The sequence below is a fragment of the Budorcas taxicolor genome, chromosome 3 (assembly GCF_023091745.1).
Source record: "Budorcas taxicolor isolate Tak-1 chromosome 3, Takin1.1, whole genome shotgun sequence".
Lineage (NCBI taxonomy): Eukaryota > Metazoa > Chordata > Mammalia > Artiodactyla > Bovidae > Budorcas > Budorcas taxicolor.
The window spans coordinates 84,333,005-84,354,069 of NC_068912.1; the positions used below are offsets into that span (position 1 = coordinate 84,333,005).

General features: G+C 39.6%; 1 protein-coding gene across 4 annotated transcripts in view; it reads right to left on the reverse strand.

Moving 5' to 3' along the window:
* NFIA (nuclear factor I A) overlaps nt 1-21,065 on the reverse strand; it is a 394,800-nt gene that overhangs the window by 83,509 nt on the left and 290,226 nt on the right. For all 4 annotated transcript variants that reach the window (XM_052636594.1, XM_052636595.1, XM_052636593.1 and 1 more), the window contains exon 7: nt 122-250. In XM_052636594.1, the coding sequence (XP_052492554.1) occupies nt 122-250 (129 nt within the window). The remainder of the gene's footprint in view (nt 1-121; nt 251-21,065) is intronic.

Here is a 21,065-nt window from a genome sequence, read left to right on the forward strand (position 1 = left end):
AACTGGAACACTCACTTCCTTCAGAACTACTCTGGGGGAGTCCTTGTTGTCTCTCATTTTACTACTCTCATTCCAAGGTCATGAACTAAGCACAGTCAAGGGTGCCAGCGGAGCAGCTCACCTCTGGGTCCTGTAATGACGGGTCGGTGATGCTGTGTGAATGCCGTTCCCAGGGAGGAGGTCTGTGAAGGAGAGGGGCTGCTGAAACCAGACTTCTCCGACTTCTTTAGTGTGGTTGGAGATGGCATTCCTGGCAGGAAGGATGAATGGATAAGCACACTTAAATCATGGAACACAGCTTATGCAACCTAAAAGATCAAACTTAAAAGAATTAAAAAAAGAAATCTACCTGCAAAGGGACAAGTTAGTTTGAATTGGTTTGAATTTGTCATAGAAACAAACAGGTAACAGAAGGGTCCCCTGATGTCAGCATATAGTTGATTTTAACTTACTCTCCTAAATCACAGCCCATTTGAGGGTTTCTGATCTTCTCTAATTATGGAACACCACTTTCCCAGGGCTTCCGCAAAGTTGTTGTCTGGGCCAGAGGCCTCTGGGACCATTCATAGAGAAGGTTATAGAAGCATATGAGGATTCATATGCAGTCATTTCATCTTGCCCGTTACTTTATTTCAGTGCCAAGGCACATTTTATACAATTTAGCTGCTTTAACATTTAAAAAACCCTCAACAATGGTAACTCAGTTGTTCACCCAGTGAATAAATTATAATAGAAAAAAAGAGAAGGTAAAAGTTAAAAAATAAAAATTAAATGGTCAAAGATGTCATAGCCAATGCAAATAATATTGTAAAAGAATAATGACAATGGAAAGGTATTTAATGACATAGGATAAAGACATAGCAAGCCATCACAAAATGGGATATTACACTGTGATGCCATTTTAAAATGTATTTCTATGTACAGAGAAACAACTGCAAAGAAATATGCATAAACCATAATAGCAGTTCTCTTTGCACGTCGGATTTGAGTGATTATCCCTGCTTTTTTCTGCTTGTTTTTTTCTATGATGAACATATATTACTTTATTTTAAGAATATATAATAAAAGTTTGTTTTTAAAAATAGTATTTGTACTATCGTCTAAGCTTTTCATAGCATTTCCAGCATAGCAAATGCTCTAGGAAGAAAATCATGCAAAAATTGTCCCCTGTAATTACTGAATGTAATGTTCTCAGCAACCACACTGACACACACAACTAGAGGCATCTATCAGTTTGGTAGGGTGCCAGTTAAAACCATGAAAACTTGGATGTAAAAATAAAGGAAATGATTCCTAGTCTCCACATCACAGGACAAATTTGGGCTCTTTTAAATTTGCAGTACAAAATTGGTCTGATTGCATGTCAAAGAACCAAATCTCATTTCACTTATATATTCATATGTATTATGCTCTGTCTATGGCCAGAAAATTATTTGGGTGACCTGGAAAAATAAATAATAAAAATAATAATGATATTAGCATGTAACTGTTATCAAGTAGTTGCTAAGTATCATTACTATTCTAAGCACTTTGTAAGTATACATCTGTTCAGAAACTTAGCTAGTTTGGCCTATGTCTAAACATGTGCTTATTTCTGACCACAGATTTCCTTAATGAGATTCTACAAGACAACCTTCCAAGTGTGACTACAGATTCTGTAAGAACAGAGACCAGGCCTGCTTTGCCTGCCTCTATTTTCAGGCTATCTGACAAGCAGTCTAGAACATACCAAGTGGCCTGAAAAGATATGTAAACTATTAACACTTTTACAGTTCTCAGCTTTATTTGTGGCTTTACTAAGAGATGCCTGGACAGAGCCAAACTTGGGGCTTTAACCCCAGAAAAGAAACAAACTGCAAACTGTAAGTAAATTTGCATAGACAGACAAGGACAACATGAAGTGGCGTGTGATTTTCACACAAACTAGACAAATCAGGATCAGATCCATTCTAGATCAATATCTATATGTGACTTGAATTAGAAACAAGTCACTAAGTGACTTTAGCTATATTTGTTTGCTCGCTGAATCAGTAACCAAAGTCATGTCATGCCAATGTCCTAACATCATCAGGATGAATTGAGATTTTGGATTAACGTTCACTGCAAGTAACCTAACCTAAGGTATCATCATGAGAAGAGATTTCAAATTTAAAAATAAAAGGAAAAAAATACAAAGCTCCAAATGTAAACAAATCTCCCAATTCATTCAAACTTCTTCTGCGCAAACACATTTTAAGGCTTCCAACCAGTCCACTAATTTAAACTCAGCCAAATGCCTGAACTATGTGTCATAGAGCAGAAATAGAATAGAAAATGAAAATGTCAAAACTTTTAAGATGGCAGGATTTTTTTCAGATGATGGAATTGATGAAATGCAGTATCTGAACTAATCTTATTAAAGAAAGCAAATGGTTCGACTCAAGGAAAAGCTGTCATTTCTTTGAAAAGTTCATGTTTTCCAACCCATGCCATTCTAAATAGGGCAGAAATGCTGGCATGCTTTAAACCCACCAGTTCCACTTTTAAAAGGGGGGGGAGGGAAATTATATTTAGATAATATACATCAAGATGATGAAGGTGGTAAATGGATTCAAAATGATCAAAATTCAAATCCTCTTTAAAAGGGTTAAACTGAGAAGAAATACTGTGTGTACAAGAAGAACAAGCCAAACTCTGTATAATCTTCTAAATTTATCACAGCCAAGTAATATGAACCCCAAGACTGTCATGAATCTCAAAATTACTTTATGTTTTCAATTTTTAAAGACTCATATTGAGCACTTTTCCTTATTATATACTTTAATATTTTCTCCATATGCATAATGTATGTTTTGGTTAATTTGCTCTGTATACTTAACTGACCAAATGAAGTTTCAAAATGCTAGTCAACTGATTTCTGTTTAAAACTAGACAACATTAATCCTAGCTTTTCTTTCTGAAATCAAATTTGGTTTCTGTATGTTATGTTAAAAATAAACTCCTTGTTAAACAAATTTCTTTTACCAAATAGCTATACAACTGTTATACCATTACTGCACAGATGAATGACTGATTGGCTTTCTCTTAATGAGTCAAAACTTTTATTTCAATATATTTTTTAGAAGTATCAGATTTCTTAAAAAAGATTATGAAATAATGCTACACATTTTTCTGGAACAACAAAATATTACTTCAAAGTTCTTTTTGATATGTAAAAATAAAGAAGTCTAGCTGGATTTAGAAAAGGCAGAAGAACCAGAGACCAAATTGCCAACATCCACTGGATCATCAAAAAAGCAAGAGAGTTCCAGAAATACATCTATTTCTGCATTATTGACTATGCCAAAGCCTTCGACTGTGCGGATCACAATAAACTGTGGAAAATTCTGGAAGAGATGGGAATACCAGGCCAGCTGACCTGCCTCTTGAGAAACCTATATGCAGGTCAGGAAGCAACAGTTAGAACTGGACATGAAACAACAGACTGGTTTCAAATAAAAAAGGTGTATGTCAAGATGTATATTGTCACCCTGCTTATTTAACCTATATGCAGAGTACATCATGAGAAAAGCTCAGCTGGAAGAAGCACAAGCTGGAGTCAAGATTGCCGGGAGAAATACCGATAACCTCAGATATGCAGATGACACCACCCTTATGGCAGAAAGTGAAGAAGAACTAAAGAGCCTCTTGATGAAACTGAAAGAGGAGAGTGAAAAAGTTGGCTTAAAGCTCAACATTCAGAAAACTGAGATCACGGCATCCAGTCCCATCACTTCATGGCAAATAGATGGGGAAACAGTGGCTGACTTTATTTTTCTGGGCTCCAAAATCACTGCAGATGGTGATTGCAGCCATGAAATTAAGAGACGTTTACTCCTTGGAAGGAAAAGTTATGACCAACCTAGAGAGCCTATTAAAAAGCAGAGACATTACTTTGTCAACAAAGGTCCATCTAGTCAAGGCTATGGTTTTTCCAGTAGTCATGTATGGATGTGAGAGTTGGTCTATAAAGAAAGCTGAGTGCCAAAGAATTGATGCTTTTGAACTGTGGTGTTGGAGAAGACTCTTGAGAGTCCCTTGGACTGCAAGGAGATCCAACCATTCCATCCTAAAGGAGATCAGTCCTGGGTGTTCATTGGTAGGACTGATGTTGAAGCTGAAAGTCCAATACTTTGGCCACCTGATGCGAAGAGCTGGCTCATTGGAAAAGACTCTGATGCTGGGAGGGACTGGGGGCAGGGGGAGAAGGGGACGGCAGAGGATGAGATGGTTGGATGGCATCACTGTCTTGATGGACATGAGTTTGGGTAAACTCTGGGAGTTGGTGATGGACAGGGAGGCCTGGCGTGCTGCAGTTCATGGGGTCGCAAAGAGTCAGACATGACTGAGTGACTGAACTGAACTGAATAGAATGGGAAACAATAATGCTTGCAATGTGGCAAATCTGTGTTCAATCCCTGGGTTGGAAAGATCCCCTGGAGAAGGGAATGGCTACTGACTCCAATATTCTGGCCTGGAGAATTCCATGGACTGTATAGTTCAAGGGGTCGCCAACAGTCAGATATGACTGAGCAACTTTCACTCCATTTCATTTTCACTCCATTTCAATGGGACATTCCCTCCTACTGATTGGTGTAAAAACCCAATGGTGGCGAACAGAATAGGAGATGAGTTTGGTAGATGAACCTAGAGCCTGTTATACAGATGAAGTAAGTCAGAAAGAAAAACAAATATCATATATTAATACATATATATGGAAGCTAGAAAGATAGCACTGAGGAACTTATCTGCAGGGAAGGAATGGAGACACAGATGTAGAGAATGGACTTGTAGACACAGCTGGGGAGGGAGAGAGTGCGACAAATGGAGAAAGAAGGTTGTGCCCTGTGACAGCCTAGAGCGGTGGGATGGGGAGGGGAGGGAGGACATATGTGTATTAATATAATTATGGCTGATTTGTGTTGTTGCATGGCAGAAACTAAAACAATGCTTTAAAAACAAAAGAGAAAAAAAAGCATTTTGGCTTGCCATTGGCTTTCTAACATCTAGACTTTCTGTATTTCTCTCCACTTAGCCATTTTTTTAAGCTACCTGAGTCATTTCAGATAGCGTTCAGTGGACATGGGCAAGCATATATGAGATTCTAATCTTTCAGTGACTCTGTTCTCTGGAGGCAGTTATGAGTAAAAGTACAGGCCAAAAACACTGTAGTACTCAGAATTCTAAGAAAGGCTCAAAGTTCCCCTGGGGTATATACTTTGCATAATCTTCTTCCCTTGAATATGGCTGGTACCTGTGAATAAAGTGGAAGTCATTCTGCGATTAAATTGTTATATTGCAAGGGGGAAGGAATTTTTGTGACTATAGTTAAGGTCCCTAATCAGATGATTCTGAGTTAGTAAAGGATTATTATCCTGGGAGAGCCTTTGACTGTGTGTATCACAATAAACTGTGGAAAATTCTGAAAGAGATGGGAATATCAGACCACCTGACCTGCCTCTTGAGAAACCTATATGCAGGTCAGGAAGCAACAGTTAGAACTGGACATGGAACAACAGACTGGTTCCAAATAAGAAAAGGAGTATTTCAAGGCTGTATATTGTCACCCTGCTTATTTAACTTCTATGCAGAGTACATCATGAGAAACGCCCAGCTGGAAGAAGCACAAGCTGGTGTCAGGATTGCTGGGAGAAATACCGATAACCTCAGATATGCAGATGACACCACCCTTATGGCAGAAAGTGAAGAAGAACTAAAGAGCCTCTTGATGAAACTGAAAGAGGAGAGTGAAAAAGTTGGCTTAAAGCTCAACATTCAGAAAACTGAGATCATGGCATCCAGTCCCATCACTTCATGGCAAATAGATGGGGAAACAGTGGCTGACTTTATTTTTCTGGGCTCCAAAATCACTGCAGATGGTGACTGCAGCCATGAAATTAAGAGATGTTTAATCCTTGGAAGGAAAGCTATGACCAACCTAGACAGCATATTAAAAAGCAGAGACATTACTTTGCCAACAAAGGTCCGTCTAGTTAAGGCTATGGTTTTTCCAGTAGTCATGTATGGATGTGAGAGTTGGTCTATAAAGAAAGTTGAGCACAGGACTGATGCTTTTGAATTGTGGTATTGTAGAAGACTCTTGAGAGTCCCTTGGACTGCAAGGAGATCCAACCATTCCATCCTAAAGGAGATCAGTCCTGGGTGTTCATTGGTAGGACTGATGTTGAAGCTGAAACTCCAACACCTGGGCCACCTAATGCGAAGAACTGGCTCACTGTAAAAGACTGGAAAGATTGAGGGCAGGAGGAGAAGGGGACAGCAGAGGATGAGATGGTTGGATGGCATCACCGACTTGATAGACATGGGTTTGGGGGGACTCCAGGAGTTGGTGACGGACCGGGAGGCCTGGCGGGCTGCAGTTCATGAGGTCGCAAAGAGTCAGACACGACTGAGCGACTGAACTGAACTGAGCCTGACTCTATCAGGTGAGTCCTTCAAAAGAAGGACTAGAAGTCAGAGAGAATCTCCTGCTTACTTTGAAGAAATAAGCTGCCACATGGTAAAAAGGACCTGTGAGAGGGCCACATGGCAAGGAACTGTAGGGACCTTGAGGGGCTAAGCAGGGCTGTGACTGACAGAGGGCTTTAAGGAAGCTAGAACCTTAGTCTTAAAGCTGCAAGGAATAGAATTCTGCCAATAATCATGTGTTGGGATTGATGTACATAAAATACCAGGTGTAAAAAATAGATAGCAAATGGAAAGCTGTTATAAAGCACAAGAAGCTCAGCTCAAGGCTCTGTGATAACCTAGAGGGGGTGGAATGGGCAGTGTGGGTGGGAAGTTCACGAGGGAGGGATCTATGTATACATATGGCTGGTTCACTTCATTACACAGCAGAAAGTAACACAACATTGCAAAGCAATTAAAAAAAAAAAAGTTCTCCTCCCCCACTCCCACTCCGGAGAAAACCCTAAGCTACAGAAAGGAATTTGGCCTGGACAAAATTTTGATTGTACTCTTTTGGGTTCCTGAGTAAAAGAACCAGCTAAGCAGCGCTCAGACTCTTGACCCATGGAAACTGTGAGATAATAAATGTGTGATGCTTTAAGCTAAATTTGTGGTAATTTGTTATACAGCATTAGCAGACTAACATGATATTAAAATATAAGACTTGTTGACCCTAGTAATATGTATATTAAAGATGCCTGGTGCTAAGTCATTTCAGTCGTGTCCAACTCTTTGTGACCTCATGGACTGTAGCCAGTCAGGCCCCTCTGTCTGTGGGACTCTCCAGTCGAGAATACTGAAGGTTTCCATGCCCTCCTCCAGGGGATCTTCCGACCCAGGGATTGAACCCGCATCCCTTACATCTCCTGCATTGGCAAGTGGGTTCTTTAACACTAGCACCACCTGGGAAGCCCATTAAAGATGCTTACTATGTACTAACTATCCTCTAGAAATCCAGAAGTTTTCAATATTTTTAATGTCTGTTCTAGTAATGAGGTTTCCCATTAGCCTACACTCACCCAGAGAAAATGGTAAGACATCTTCTTAGGAAAGAGGCTCAAAGTTATTTCTAGTGGTGTAAGCACTTTGGAAAATTTCTATATTCTCTTGATTATTTCAAGAAATAATAATAAAATGTGATCAAATGATATGAAGAAACACAAAATAATTCTTGAGGTCTCTCATAACAAATCAAAGAGTTTTGGGGGGTAACTTTTTGCTGCAACCTGAAATAAAAAAAAGAATACACAGGGGAAAAATCATAATCAATATTAACTCCCCCTCTCTCCTGAGTCATGAGATTACCACACACTTTGACCAAGAATTTTATAGTGACAAGAAGCACATACTACAGGAATGAGAAGAAAGTACAATAATGCTGTTCTTTGCTTGAGAAAGCTTCTAAAATGAGATATTTCTGAGTCAAGGAGCTACATTAGTGGGAAAGGGGGAAGAAAGAGAGATCACAATAACCTATAATTTTCCACTGACAATAGAACAACATGCTGGATTTTTAAAAGGAGGCAAAAAGTCAGGGTTAGTGCTTAATTTGTTAGAGTACTTAGTCAAAAATCCAACTGTCCTGTGAAACTTATCCCTGTTTAATGTTGTTCAAGACAGCAGGACCTTATCTTGTCTGTCTTTGGAGCTTGGGTGATGTAGTTTCAGTTGTCAGAGAAGATTTAACTGGTGTTTCTTTCTTCAAAGTACTAAAGTTGAGAACAGAAAAGTTAGGTGACTTCCCTAGAGGTTCAGTAGTTAAGATTTCGTGCTCCTACTGCACGGGGCAAGGGTTTGATCCCTGGTCAGGGAACTAGATCCCACATGCCACATGGCTTGGCAAAAAAAAAAAAAAAAGGAAAGAAAGGTTAGTTTTAATACTATTCATTTAGACTCACAACCTGTTTGGGAGAAGATCTGGAAACCAACAAACTCTGCACTTTCATTTTAAAATCCAACATGTAAGCTGGTTGGAGAGGACCATAAAATGCCGCTTAAGTTCGGTTGTTCATGTTTGACTTCAGACATTCTCCTGTTTGCTATCATGATCGAATTCCCAACAACCTATCTTTACTGCTTTACCAGAACAACTATTATACTAAATCTAACGGCTATCAGAAGCCTTCATCCACCGAGGAGCCTCAAGAGAGCCACGAGGCAGCTAAAAAGATGTCATCAAATCCCTACATATTGATCATTTCCAAAAATCAGGCTGAGAATAATAAAAGCCACAAATGACAGAGTACCTGCTATGTACCCTGTACTTACAAATCCTTACGTCTGCATCTCAGAATGGTAGGTATCATTATCCTACCTACCTATAACTTAGTGTCACAGAAAGTAGGTATCAAGGATATCAAGCAACTTGCTGAAGATCATACAGCCATTCTTTTCTATATACCTGTAACTAGCACATCATTGTTAATCAACCACACTGCAATATAAAATAAAAATTGAAAGACCATACAGCCATTAAGTGATCATTCTGACCCAGGTCTCTCAGGTTCTAAGGTTTGTATTATTTTATTAAATATCATACTCCCTCCTATAGTTTCCCTTGTACACTACAAAAACATTGTCCTATTTTAGGCAACAAAATATAGTTATAGTTGAACTTTCTGATATCTAAAGAGAAGTGATTATCATCTGCAAAAGAATATGCAAAATATTAAAATGACTCTGAAGTACAGCACTAAGAATCATCTTGTCTTATATACCAAAGGTTTTGCTTGGCCTTAGTAGGAATCAGTTAGGATTTTCTTAAACATACTGAATATATTACCAGTAATTCTAATACAGAACCTCCAAAAGAAAAATATCACACAGGCTTAGAAGTCTTCTAATAGATAATGATCCAAAGATGTTAAGTTCTAAAACAGCAAATATATACACATTAATATAAACAACAGGCCTCTTCCCTATTCAACACCTTGTTTTCTCAATAGCCTCCTGCAGACATTAACAGAAAGGATCACAATTCTTCTTTTAAGAGTCACTGCTATACTCCAAGCCTAGTCTATACGATAATGCAGAAATACCTCACTTAATCAAAAGTATGTGGCTAACACACACAATTATTTAAAATTCAGTAAGTCTTGACATCAAGGGAGACCCTCTGAGCTACTAACATTGGTGTCAAAGCAAGTAACTCAGTAGAGGCATTTCACTCATAGGAAAGTGCAGTTTTACAGAAACTAAGAGAAGTATTTCAAGAAGACAGTTGTGATGGAGTGAGGTGAGTGCTGTTGAGAGGTCAAGCATAATGAGAATAAACGAGCTCTGTGAGAGTGAGGAGCATGGAAGATGGGTTAGAATGGCCTACAAAAATCAACAGGAAGGGAAGAAGCAGAACAATCGGTATAGTCAATTCTCATGAAGTTAGTTTGTAAAGGGAAGCAGACAATTAGGGCAGCAGCTTTAGGGAGAAGGGAGGAAGCAGTGGGAGACAGTGAAGCATGCTGGCCTACTGATGGAAGTGTCCAGCAGATGGGCAGAAGGCTGTGCCTTGGGGGTAGGATAACTGAGCGAGCCAAGTCCCACAGAGGGTGAGAGGCCACAAGATTAGTACGTGGAGGAGCCAGGATTTGGACTGAGCTAGCCGAAGCTCTTCCTCCCTTCAGTATACTATTTCACCCAAGTGCCCATTACTGCTACAAACCAATCACAGGCTGGTTTAAAACAGAGCTTATTAATGGTATGTAGACATTTTTCTCCAGCCTAAATAACGTGCTAACCGCCGTCCTGACTGTTCTCTCTACATTCGGGTCTTTAGGTTCCCTTCTACTTCCAGGTCTCAGTGTGGGGAATGGATACACCAGTCATGGCTGCCAGACTAACGTTGTTGGCATAAACTGCAGTGCCGCTTCTCAAGCACAAAACAAAAGCTGAGGACCAGCACTCTATTTCGCAAGTCACCTACCACCAGCAGATTTAAGCCCAGACGCTCAGCTGCTAGATGCAGAGCACTGTCCCAGTCTGTAGCCCCCCAAGCAAGAACAGGACCATTCTAGGGCCATTGCAGCTAGACTTTATACGAGATCATCTCCAAGTGTGATGCTAAATAAAGACCGTGATGGGATAGGTTAATCCCACAGTCAAAGGACCATCCTGTTTTGTGGCTATCAACACATGCTGCGTGATAGGAGGAGTTAGTGAATACTGTATTCAGCCTAGATTTGTGTCCTAATGGTAAAACCCACTAGGGTTCATTCTAAAGTAATTTATTATGATTAACACACTCAACAATACAAAAAGGTAAAACACTCAGACTACTTTGACTTTTAACCTTTTTCAGTGAATAAAAATGTTTTAAAATCATTTTTATGATGGAGAGAATAAAATGAAAGTTAATACAGCTTCTGAGGTGTATCCTTCTTGTTCTATATGCAACCATTTAAAATGAGCTAAAAGGACCCCCCCCCCCCCAAAGAATTATCACATCATAAAGAAGTTCAGGTAATTTAAAAGGCTTAGACACAAGTGATTTCTTCAATTTAGAAAAAAATGGGAGAGTGGAGTAAAAAATTATATGGATAATTCAGGAGAAAAGAAATGATGAGTTCGCTAATGTATTCCAAATGTTCACTCATTAAGTGAAAATTTACAACTAGAGAGAGCAAAGGATACACACAAGGAAAATACCATACCAAAAAATCTGGTTCCTGGGCCAACAATAAAGTCTCAGGACTTTTGAGATTTCCTTTCCTTTCAGGGTAAATACAGACACCCCACTGTCAGGATTCTGTTGTTGTTCAGTTGCTCAGTCATGTCCGACTCCTTGTGACCCCATGGACTGCATCACGCCAGGCTTCCCTGTCCCTCACTATCTCTCAGAGTTTGCTCAAACTCATGTTCATTAAGTCAACGATACCATCCAACCATCTCATCCTCTGTCGCCACCTTCTCCTGCCCTCAATCTTTCCCAGCATCAGGGTCTTTTTCAATGAGTCAGCTATTGCATTTCATGCCCCTTATGGTTACAAGTTGGAGATTTCCTACCCACCCTATCTTCTCCCTCACCATCTCACCCTCTCCCATGTATTCAGGGAAGGATTGATTTGGGCTCAACACAGCACTCACACACATTCACAGAGGACTGGGAATGAAAAAGAAATTACTGAGAAAACTAAACTATTTTCTTTGCATGAAAAAAATAGTACAATATAGCCTAATGTTTTATTCATTCTGCCTAGATACCCAGATGAAAAGTAAAAAACTCAATCATACATATGTTTGGTTTATATCTGCTCTGTCCAATATGGTCGCTACTAGCCACATGTGGTTACTTAAATTTAAATTAATTAAAATTAAATGAATTAAAAACTTCAGTGGCTCAGCACAGCCACATTTCAAGTGCACAATGGCCTTATTTGGCTAGCTGTTACAGTATTGGACAGAGCAGAGTTAGAACATGTTGCATCACTGCACACAGTTCCATTCGACAGCTTTGGTCTATATGCCACCGAATAATCTTTTAGATTTTTGGTCCTGCTGTAGAACAGCAGATAAATCTTACTTTGATATATTTTATCAGCATGTTTAACCCTCTTTTAAGTTGTAAAAGCAAAGCACATGCACTATACTAATTCATGAACTGTATAAAGGGAAATTAAAACAAACATACAAACACCCTTTCCTCTTTATCTTCAACAAGCTGAGGGTAAGCTAGTGCTCAAACTTGGTAAATAATCTTTTAGAGACTTTTCTCCACTCACAATATTCATTTAGATGATGTGGAGTTAAGTGTTTATCAAAATATGTTCACTCTGTCAGTTAAAACATGACTGAAAGCTTGGAGTTTAAGGTGCCTGCTGGTAGAATTTAATTTGTAAGAGATGCACAGTCTGTGACATTCCATGCTTGGGATATGCCTACACTGGGAATCTATTAAGTCCTAATGTTCCTTGGTTACAAGCAGAGGACCCATCATTTTATTTAAAATCTGAAAACTGATGTGAACATTTCATAAGGGAAAAAAGAAATATAATTTTAGGTCTCTTCAAATTGCTTGAACTGTGAAATCAAGTAATGAACACTAGAAAAGGTTCTGTCAGCTAGAATCTCAGCTTAGTGTAGTCAGCATTTTCTTGCTAAACCTTATTATGGCAAAGCATTTGATTTTTCATCTCTGCACTCTGTTCATCTCCACAAATAAACTACTTTGACCTCCACCTGTTATGTTACTTAGTGAAATCTGCCTGCCATCCTTCAATAACCCTATTCTTTGCCTTCAAAGGCCTTTGAGTCGTCGAGAAAGTGGGGAGGTAGAGCCATGCAATGAACTGAGTGGATAACACTTTATAACCATGCGGTAGCTCATAGCTCAGGACACAAGCCACAGGGCAAAAGGAAATGGATTTTTTTTTTTTTTTTTGAGCTATGCCTGGGGATGCTGGAAGGGGGCAATACATTTAATCATTTTAACATTAAAAATTTTCACGGAAACATGTTCTCTTTTGGGCTCTTATTTAAGGCAGAAAACTGGCTTCCTCCTCATAAGAAGACCTCTCTCGAAAAGAGTCATACCTTCATTTCAGAGAGATAAGCCAACAGGTCATTTCAGAGCTTAAAAATACTTAAGCAGGTTTATGATTCTGACAGTTGGCAAAACAAAATGAACTGCTAACCTCAAATGCAGCTCTGTGGATACAAAAGGCCCACATTATTGTTAAAGACGACTAACACAAACAAAAACATAAAATCAAAAGGAAATAGCTGCGCACAACTACACGAGTCGTTTTCAGAAGCAAAACGACATATCGGAAAAGAGGATTCTGTGTAAAGTTGCACTTCTGGTGAATGCTACATTCAACAGACAAGATGGTGTCTGTCTAATTACACCGAACACTTATCAGAGAGGGATTAGCAGGATGTTTCTGCTCACTGTCATTCTTTGTGACAACGTAATGATAGATCCGTTTACTTAGGAGTGCAATTATTAAAAACCGTGCTGTTTTCTTGACTGTCTTCATATCTTGGAAATATTTTATTAAAAATTACTTATCTGACATAAAGGGTATATGCTTGGCAAAGCTTTTCATATCAATTAAGTAAATGAGTAAGTTCCATTCAGTCAGTCTTTGTTGAGCATCTTATGCAAGTTTGTGGAAACTTGATCACTATAACAGCTTTATACTAGAGTTAATGATTCACCCTTTTTTCGCCTTGTCTTATTTGTCCAAATCCTGAAGTTTGGTTTTCACTTAAACTAAAAACTGCTCATGGCCGACATTTTCTCTGGAGTCATGATTTAGCACTTCTCCTTCATATTCACACCTTTTTTTGGAACCCAACACAAGGATCCAATTTTATACAGACAACTCTCCATGGGCCAATCAGAATGGGATGCTAGCAAGATACCATCTTTTGCATCTTTTTCTACTTGAATAATTCACTTTATCCAGTGCCTATTAGGAAAAGGTCTTCATGCACGATAAAAGCAAGAAAGCAAACCACATTGGACTCTACAAGTAGGCTGGCTACCTCCCAAGCCAAAGGACTATTTCCATATGTATTTAAACAGACAAACCTAGGTTCCTCTCTTTTTTTTTTTTGATTCCACTTACCAACCCTCAAATAATAACTGTCACCAACTGAATGTGAAAAACAACCAAATATATGCACTGAGGGTAAGTTGCTGAACCTCTCCCACAGGGAGAGTTTATTTCTCAGGCTTTGGTCAACTTAAGACAACTATCAATTAGTCCAAGTGGAAGATAATGATATTTATAACAACTTTTCTCTCTGCAAAAGTCTCCAAATGTGTGGCTAGGATAAAAATTTATGTGGCCCAATATAATAATTATGTGTTATAAAGATTTTTTTTTAAACTAAAGGCATGTTAAGGCTTCAATGCCAATGGACAAACTCATAAAAATATCAAGCACATCAAAAGGAGAAAAATGACCAGTTAAGTCTTTTGAGGATACAATTTCATTTCTAAAGGAAAAAAGAAATCACCCACTGGCAAAAAGAACTCCTAAAATTAGAAGCAGGTGTCTTTGCTATGAAGTGACAGATATCAAAGAATAGCTGCCCCTGAACAGTATTCTTATGCATCCCATATTACTTTTAATCTTCACACGTGTATTTTGACATTAGAACATGAAGCACTGCCTATGTAAGACCCTAAAGTGTGTTAGAACATGAGGGACACTGCACAGCCATTTTGATAAACTGTCTGTTCACTCAGGTTCATGAACTGGCTGAAAGGCAGACTGCAGATTCTAATGGGCCTTCAGTCATAAGTAATCACGATATCCTAGAATGCATTCATCTTGGAAGCTCATCACAGTGAAGTGAGTTCGGGGTCGACAGCTAACACTGCAAAATCATCTGGTGCTGCAGAGGACCCTTCAGATTAGAAATGGATATTGGGTTGCCATTCCTTGAAAGTCTATTGACTTAAGTGTGTTTCCAAGGATGCAAATGAAAAAACTTCACCTCTCCTTAGATACAAAGTGGAAAATCCCTGCTGCTGCTGCTGCTAAGTCGCTCAGTCATGTCCGACTCTTAGCAACCCCATGGGCTGCAGCCTACCAGGCTCCTCCGCCCATGGGATTTTCCAGGCAAGAGTACTGGAGTGGGTTGCCATTGCCTTCTCCGGGAAAATCCCTAGAAGTTGGCATGTTCCTTCCAAATGAAGGACAATGAGATGTTTGGAACACATTAAAATGTGGAGGATCATCTGAATGGACATTTGCAGCTGTCTGTGAAGCCCGTCTCCATTGTGGCTGGGGGTGCTGGACCACAGCACAGAGTCCCCCACTCCAAACAGACCCAGAGAACAGGGAACCAAAGTAACCCAGGATTTAAAAATCCAAACATTTCAGAGTAGCAGTTTAATTGTTACAAAAGGGAGATCAATACTTTGAAGAGGCATGCTGAATAACTGTATTTATTCAGTTATTCTATCAGGGTTTAATATTTCATCAAATTAAAAGAGATGCTTTGAAATCAAATGATTTTTGTTTTTACTCCTGAAGTTTTCTCCTGTCCCAGAGACATACTTTATGACTCGGTACAGGAGAGAACACTCTCCACTTTTAGTACCTACTGATGTACTACGTCAATGTGAGGGTTTCTCGTCATCTTTGAGGATGTAACTCACCCATCATCTCCAAAAGGGTGCCATGTCTTCGATTAATTGATGAGTTTATGATGTGTTTGAAATCCATGGATAGATAGAGTTGGATAAATAGGCATTATTGTAATTCTCTGCTGAGCAGGAAAGCTACTGGGATGCACACCATTGCATCAGAAACTGCTGGGCTGCACGGGGCAGAAAGTTCCTGACTCCTGAGACCTGTGTATGCCTGAGGACTTTTCTTGCTTTCTGCTCCCATCCCCATAGAGAGCCTCAAACTCAGTATTACAAACCAATTTTATTAAAAACACTGGTGGCCAGAAGAGAGAGAAACTTTTCCCCATGTAAACTGACAGTGTTATACTTGATTATTTAACATTTAAATAGAATCACCGGTGTGTAGGCCTGCGAGAGAGAAGTGAAGTCTGCAAATAGCATTATTAGTGGTCTGTACTTATTATTATTAGTGATATGTGCATATACATATAGATATGAAAGTGCTCAAAAATGGACTGCAGCCCATCAGGCTCCTCTGTCCATGGAATTCTCCAGGCAAGAATACTGGAGTGGGTAGCCATTCCCTTCTCCATGGCTTCCTAACTCAGGAATCAAACCTGGTCTCCTACATTGCAGGCAGATTCTTTACTGCCTAAGCCACTAGGGAAGCCCCAATAAACATTAGCTCTTTCTAATAAAACACGTATTTAAATTTTTAGCAGCATTCCAATGACAAAACAAAAGTAAATTTATCTTTTATTATTAATCAGAATGTGGTATTACTCATGTCTAGGAAATATCTACATTGTGTTCATAGAAAGATCAGAGGAAGTAGGGACACTGAAGAAGCATTTTTTTGCTCTTTGTATCAGAGGTGAAAAATACCTTCTGAATTCTACAAATATTTATTAATATTTATTAGATAAATAAAATCTATTAGATATAGAAAAATCAACACAGGAAATTCTTAGGTAAGTCGTTATCTACCTACCTATATGTTTGTCTATCCATATCTTTTTTTTTTTTTTTTTTAAAGATTTACTTATTTATTTGCTGGCTGTGGTGGGTCTTTGTTGCCATGTGAGGGCTTCCTCTAGCTGTAGCGAGCAGGGGCTACTCTTCCTTGCGGTGTGTGGGTTTCTCATTGCAGTGGCTTCTCTTGTGGAACGCAAGCTCCAGGCATTTGGGCTTCAGTAGTTGCAGGGCATGGGCTCAGCAGTTGTGCCTCTCTGGCTCTAGAGACTGGCTCATGGTGGTGGCACACAGGCTTGGTTGGCCTGTGGCATGTGGGATCCTCCCAGCCCAGGGATCGAACCAGTGTCCCTTGCATTGCAAGGCAGATTCTTAACTACTGGACCACCAGGGAAGTCCCTATCCATATCCTTTGTTTCTTCTCTTCTAACTATACTTTTCTGGGTTTTTCCCCCTTTGGTGAATGTAATCTCATTGCAGAAGAATTTTGTTTCCTCTCAGTAAACACTTGCTTTGATGCCGCCCAATTTCATTATCTGCAAGTTAGAACTGCTTTAGGAAGAGGTTGAGTCCATGGGTGCAGATAGCTAAATTTTTTGCTGGAATGGAATGGCATTGCATTGTACCCTTTCTGAGTGTTGCTTACACATCAGCGTTCTACCTGTTTTTCAGAGATAAAGAAAGATAAGATAGCTTGAAAGGGAGGAAATGGGGACAGCGTTCACTGACACTCCTTTAATAATGGAATGGCTGATATATCTGCTCTTCAAGCATTTACAGCAGAGGACAGTGGTCCAAGCCAATGAATCAACTCCTGAACTATGTGACTTTTAGCACACTGAAGTCCTTGTAGAACTGGGTACTGGCTTAACCAGTTACCGTTCTGCACAGTGCTTTATATATAAGAGATGAAGATGTGTATAATAGGCTTTCAATTTAACTTCACAGTATCTTAAACTCACATGGACATCTCAGGTGGTGCAGCTGGTAAAGAACCCCCCTGCCAATGCAGGAGATGCAAGAAGACACAGGTTCAGTCCCTGGGTCAGGAAGATCCCCTGGAGGAGGAAATGGCAACCCACTGAAGTATTCTTGCTGGGATAATACAATGGACAAAGGAGCCTGGTGGGCTACAGTCCATGGGGTTGCAAAGAGTCAGATATGACTGAGTGTCTGAGCACACATCTTAAACTCACATAGCACTTAAGCATTTTGAAAAAGCGGTATAATATATGTGTAAAGCTTTAAGTTTACAAGTATACTTTACATTTATTAAAAACATCTTTATCTCTGTGCCATGCACAATACTCTGCACACAGCTGGTGCTTAATAAATGGTAGCTCCTGTTTTTATTATCATCTCATACGACCTTTTCAAAGCTACGAGTTAGGAAGGCCAGCTGTTATAAAGAACCCATTGTTGACATACGAGAAAATGAAAATTCAGAGAAGTCATTTGCTAAAAATCCAAGGCTTGTTCATAACAGAAGAATTGGAGGATTTTGAATCTCAATTGTACTTTTCTCCTCTTGATAATACATGTTATTTCTCTCTTATTTTCTCCCTCCCCAGCAAGCCCATGAAGATTGCTGTGGCTGGGATGAAATTTACTTGAAAGCTCCTCCTTACAATGTGCTAAATAAGGCCACTTGATGAACCAGCTCTTTGCCACCTAAGGCACGGGGGCTGTGCTGAAGACAGTGACAGAACAGGAGATGGAGGACGATTCCCCACGTAAAGCCAAGGTATAGGATACACTTTTCCTTCCTGCTTTCTAGAATATTCACACAGCTTCATTTTCAAACATGAAATAAAAAATTTGGAGGCTTGGGTAATTTATTTATTCAGACAAGGCAAGCTAAAATGCAGCATCTGTTTTGCTGGGAGCTTCTGTATTTACAAAATCGTGCATCTGAGTTCTCTGATGCACGTCAAGCTGCGCTCATTCACTCGACGAATACACTCAATCACTGAACAAATGTACGCGGCGCTCCACTTCCTGAGCACTTTGCCCTCCTCAGAAGATAAGATAAGACATGTGCGGTTCCCATGTTATTACTTATTCAGTTAGCCAACAAATCTTGATTGAATAGTTACCATGTGCCAGGTACTTTAACTGGCCTCAGGAATACAACAGCTATTTTTTGGACTGTGCTTTACCATATATATATATATATATATTTTTTTTTTTTTTTTTTTTCTGACAAACACACATCCACACACATACAGTGTACATGCGTTTATGTGGGAAGATTATTTCTTTTCTTCTAATAGGTAACCTTTTATTAGAATATGTTGTTCCCGCTCCCTTTTTTAGCCTTAAAAAATAGCCTTGATAAAGAAGATATGAACATTTTTGAAGGGTAGTTAAGGAGTGCTCATTTTGTAATATAATTCATCTCCCATAACCCCTTATTTGGCTGAAAGTCCTGCGCTAACAGAGGATCACTAGAGAGCAAGAACCCTTGTCACTGCAGTGGTGCTCCCTGGTGCACTGGTCTCCATCTAGCAGGTGTCAATATTAAAGAGGTAATGGGAGACACTGTTGTCACATAATGATGATTTCCCAATGCTCTATAAATGCAGAAGAAAAGCCAAGACATTGATCCTATGGCAGTGTTCTGTAACAGTGACTCTTCCTATTACAGCAGCAGATTGTGGGAGGTTTAATCATCTCCCTTAATATATGCCAGTGTGGCTGAGTGTCCATGATCAATGGACTATTGTTACTAGTCTGCGGCCTTTTTATTGGCATTGATAATGGGCCTCTGCTCATGAGTCTCAGCTACAAGTTTAAGTCGGTAAACTTTCCCCACTCTTACAACTGATGAATGACTATTAGCAGTCAAATTAGGACCAGCGGAGTTGGGAATTAAGTGAACTTCATATGAAATACTGAAAACTACAATGAACCAACCTAAGTCTGCAAAATGCAGCTGTGTTCCTAGCAGTTGTGACACTTGAACTCTGGTTCTAAATGTCCTGGGCTTCTGGTTGACCCAATGTTTACCAACTATCTTCTAAAAATACCTTTAAAATGTATACCTTGACTTAATAATTGTGATAAGAACAGATAATGTATTATTATAGTGCTTAATTTTAACTTTCAAAAATGAGAACTGCTGTGTCTCTGGAAAAGGTCAGTTTTCATTCCAATCCCAAAGAAAGGCAATGCCAAAGAATGCTCAAACTACTGCACAACTGCATTCATCTCACACGCTAGTTAAGTAACGCTTAAAATTCTCCAAGCTAGGCTTCAGCAATATGTGAACCATGAATTTCCGGATGTTCAAGCTGGTTTTAGAAAAGGGACAGGAACCAGAGATCAAACTACCAACATCTGATGGATCATCGAAAAAGCAAGAGAGTTCCAGAAAAACATCTATTTCTGCTTTATTGACTATGCCAAAGCCTTTGACTGTGTGGATCACAAGAAACTGTGGAAAATTCTGAAAGAGATGGGAATACCAAACCACCTGACCTGCCTCCTGAGAAATCTGTATGCAGGTCAGGATGCAAATGTTAGAACTGGACATGGAACAACAGACTGGTTCCAAATAGGAAAAGGAGTATGTCAAGGCTATATATTGGCACCCTGCTTATTTAACTTCTATGCAGAGCACATCGTGCTCTGTGCTGTAAGAAGAAGAAGCTGGAAACAAGATTGCCGGAAGAAATATCAATAACCTCAGATATGCAGATTTTACCACCCTTATGGCAGAAAGTGAAGAACTAAAGAGCCTCTTGGTGAAAGTGAAAAGGAGAGTGAGAAAGTTGGCTTAAAGCTAAACATTCAGAAAACTAAGATCATGGCATCTGGTCCCATCACTTCATGGGAAACAGACAGGGAGACAGTGGCTGACTTTATTTTGGGGGGCTCCAAAATCACTGCAGATGTAACTGCAGCCATGAAATTAAAAGACGCTTACTCCTTAGAAGAAAAGTTATGACCAGCCTAGACAGCATATTCAAAAGCAGAGACATTACTTTGCCAACAAAGGTCCGTCTACTTAAGGCTATGGTTTTTCCAGTAGTCTTATATGGATCTAAGAGTTGGACTATAAAGAAAGCTGAGCACCAAAGAATTGATGCTTTTAGCTGTGGTGTTGGAGAAGACTTTTGAGAGTCCTTTGGACTGCAAGGAGATCCAACCATTCCGTCCTAAAGGAGATCAGTCCTGAGTGTTCATTGGAAGGACCGATGTTGAAGCTGAAACTCCAGTACGTTGGCCACCTGATGCAAAGAGCTGACTCATCTGAAAAGACCCTGATGCTGGGAAAGACTGAGGGCAGGAGGAGAAGGAGATGACAGAGGATGAGATGGTTGGATGGCATCACCGACTCAATGGACATGAGTCTGGGTAAACTCTGGGAGTTGGTGATAGACAGACAGGCCTGGCGTGCTGTGATCCATGTGGTCACAAAGAGTTGGACATGACTGAGTGACTGAACTAACTGATGCCTTTGGGAAGAAATCAATTTCTGAAAGAAGTTTATCTCTGAAAATTTTTAAGAAAAGGACCACAG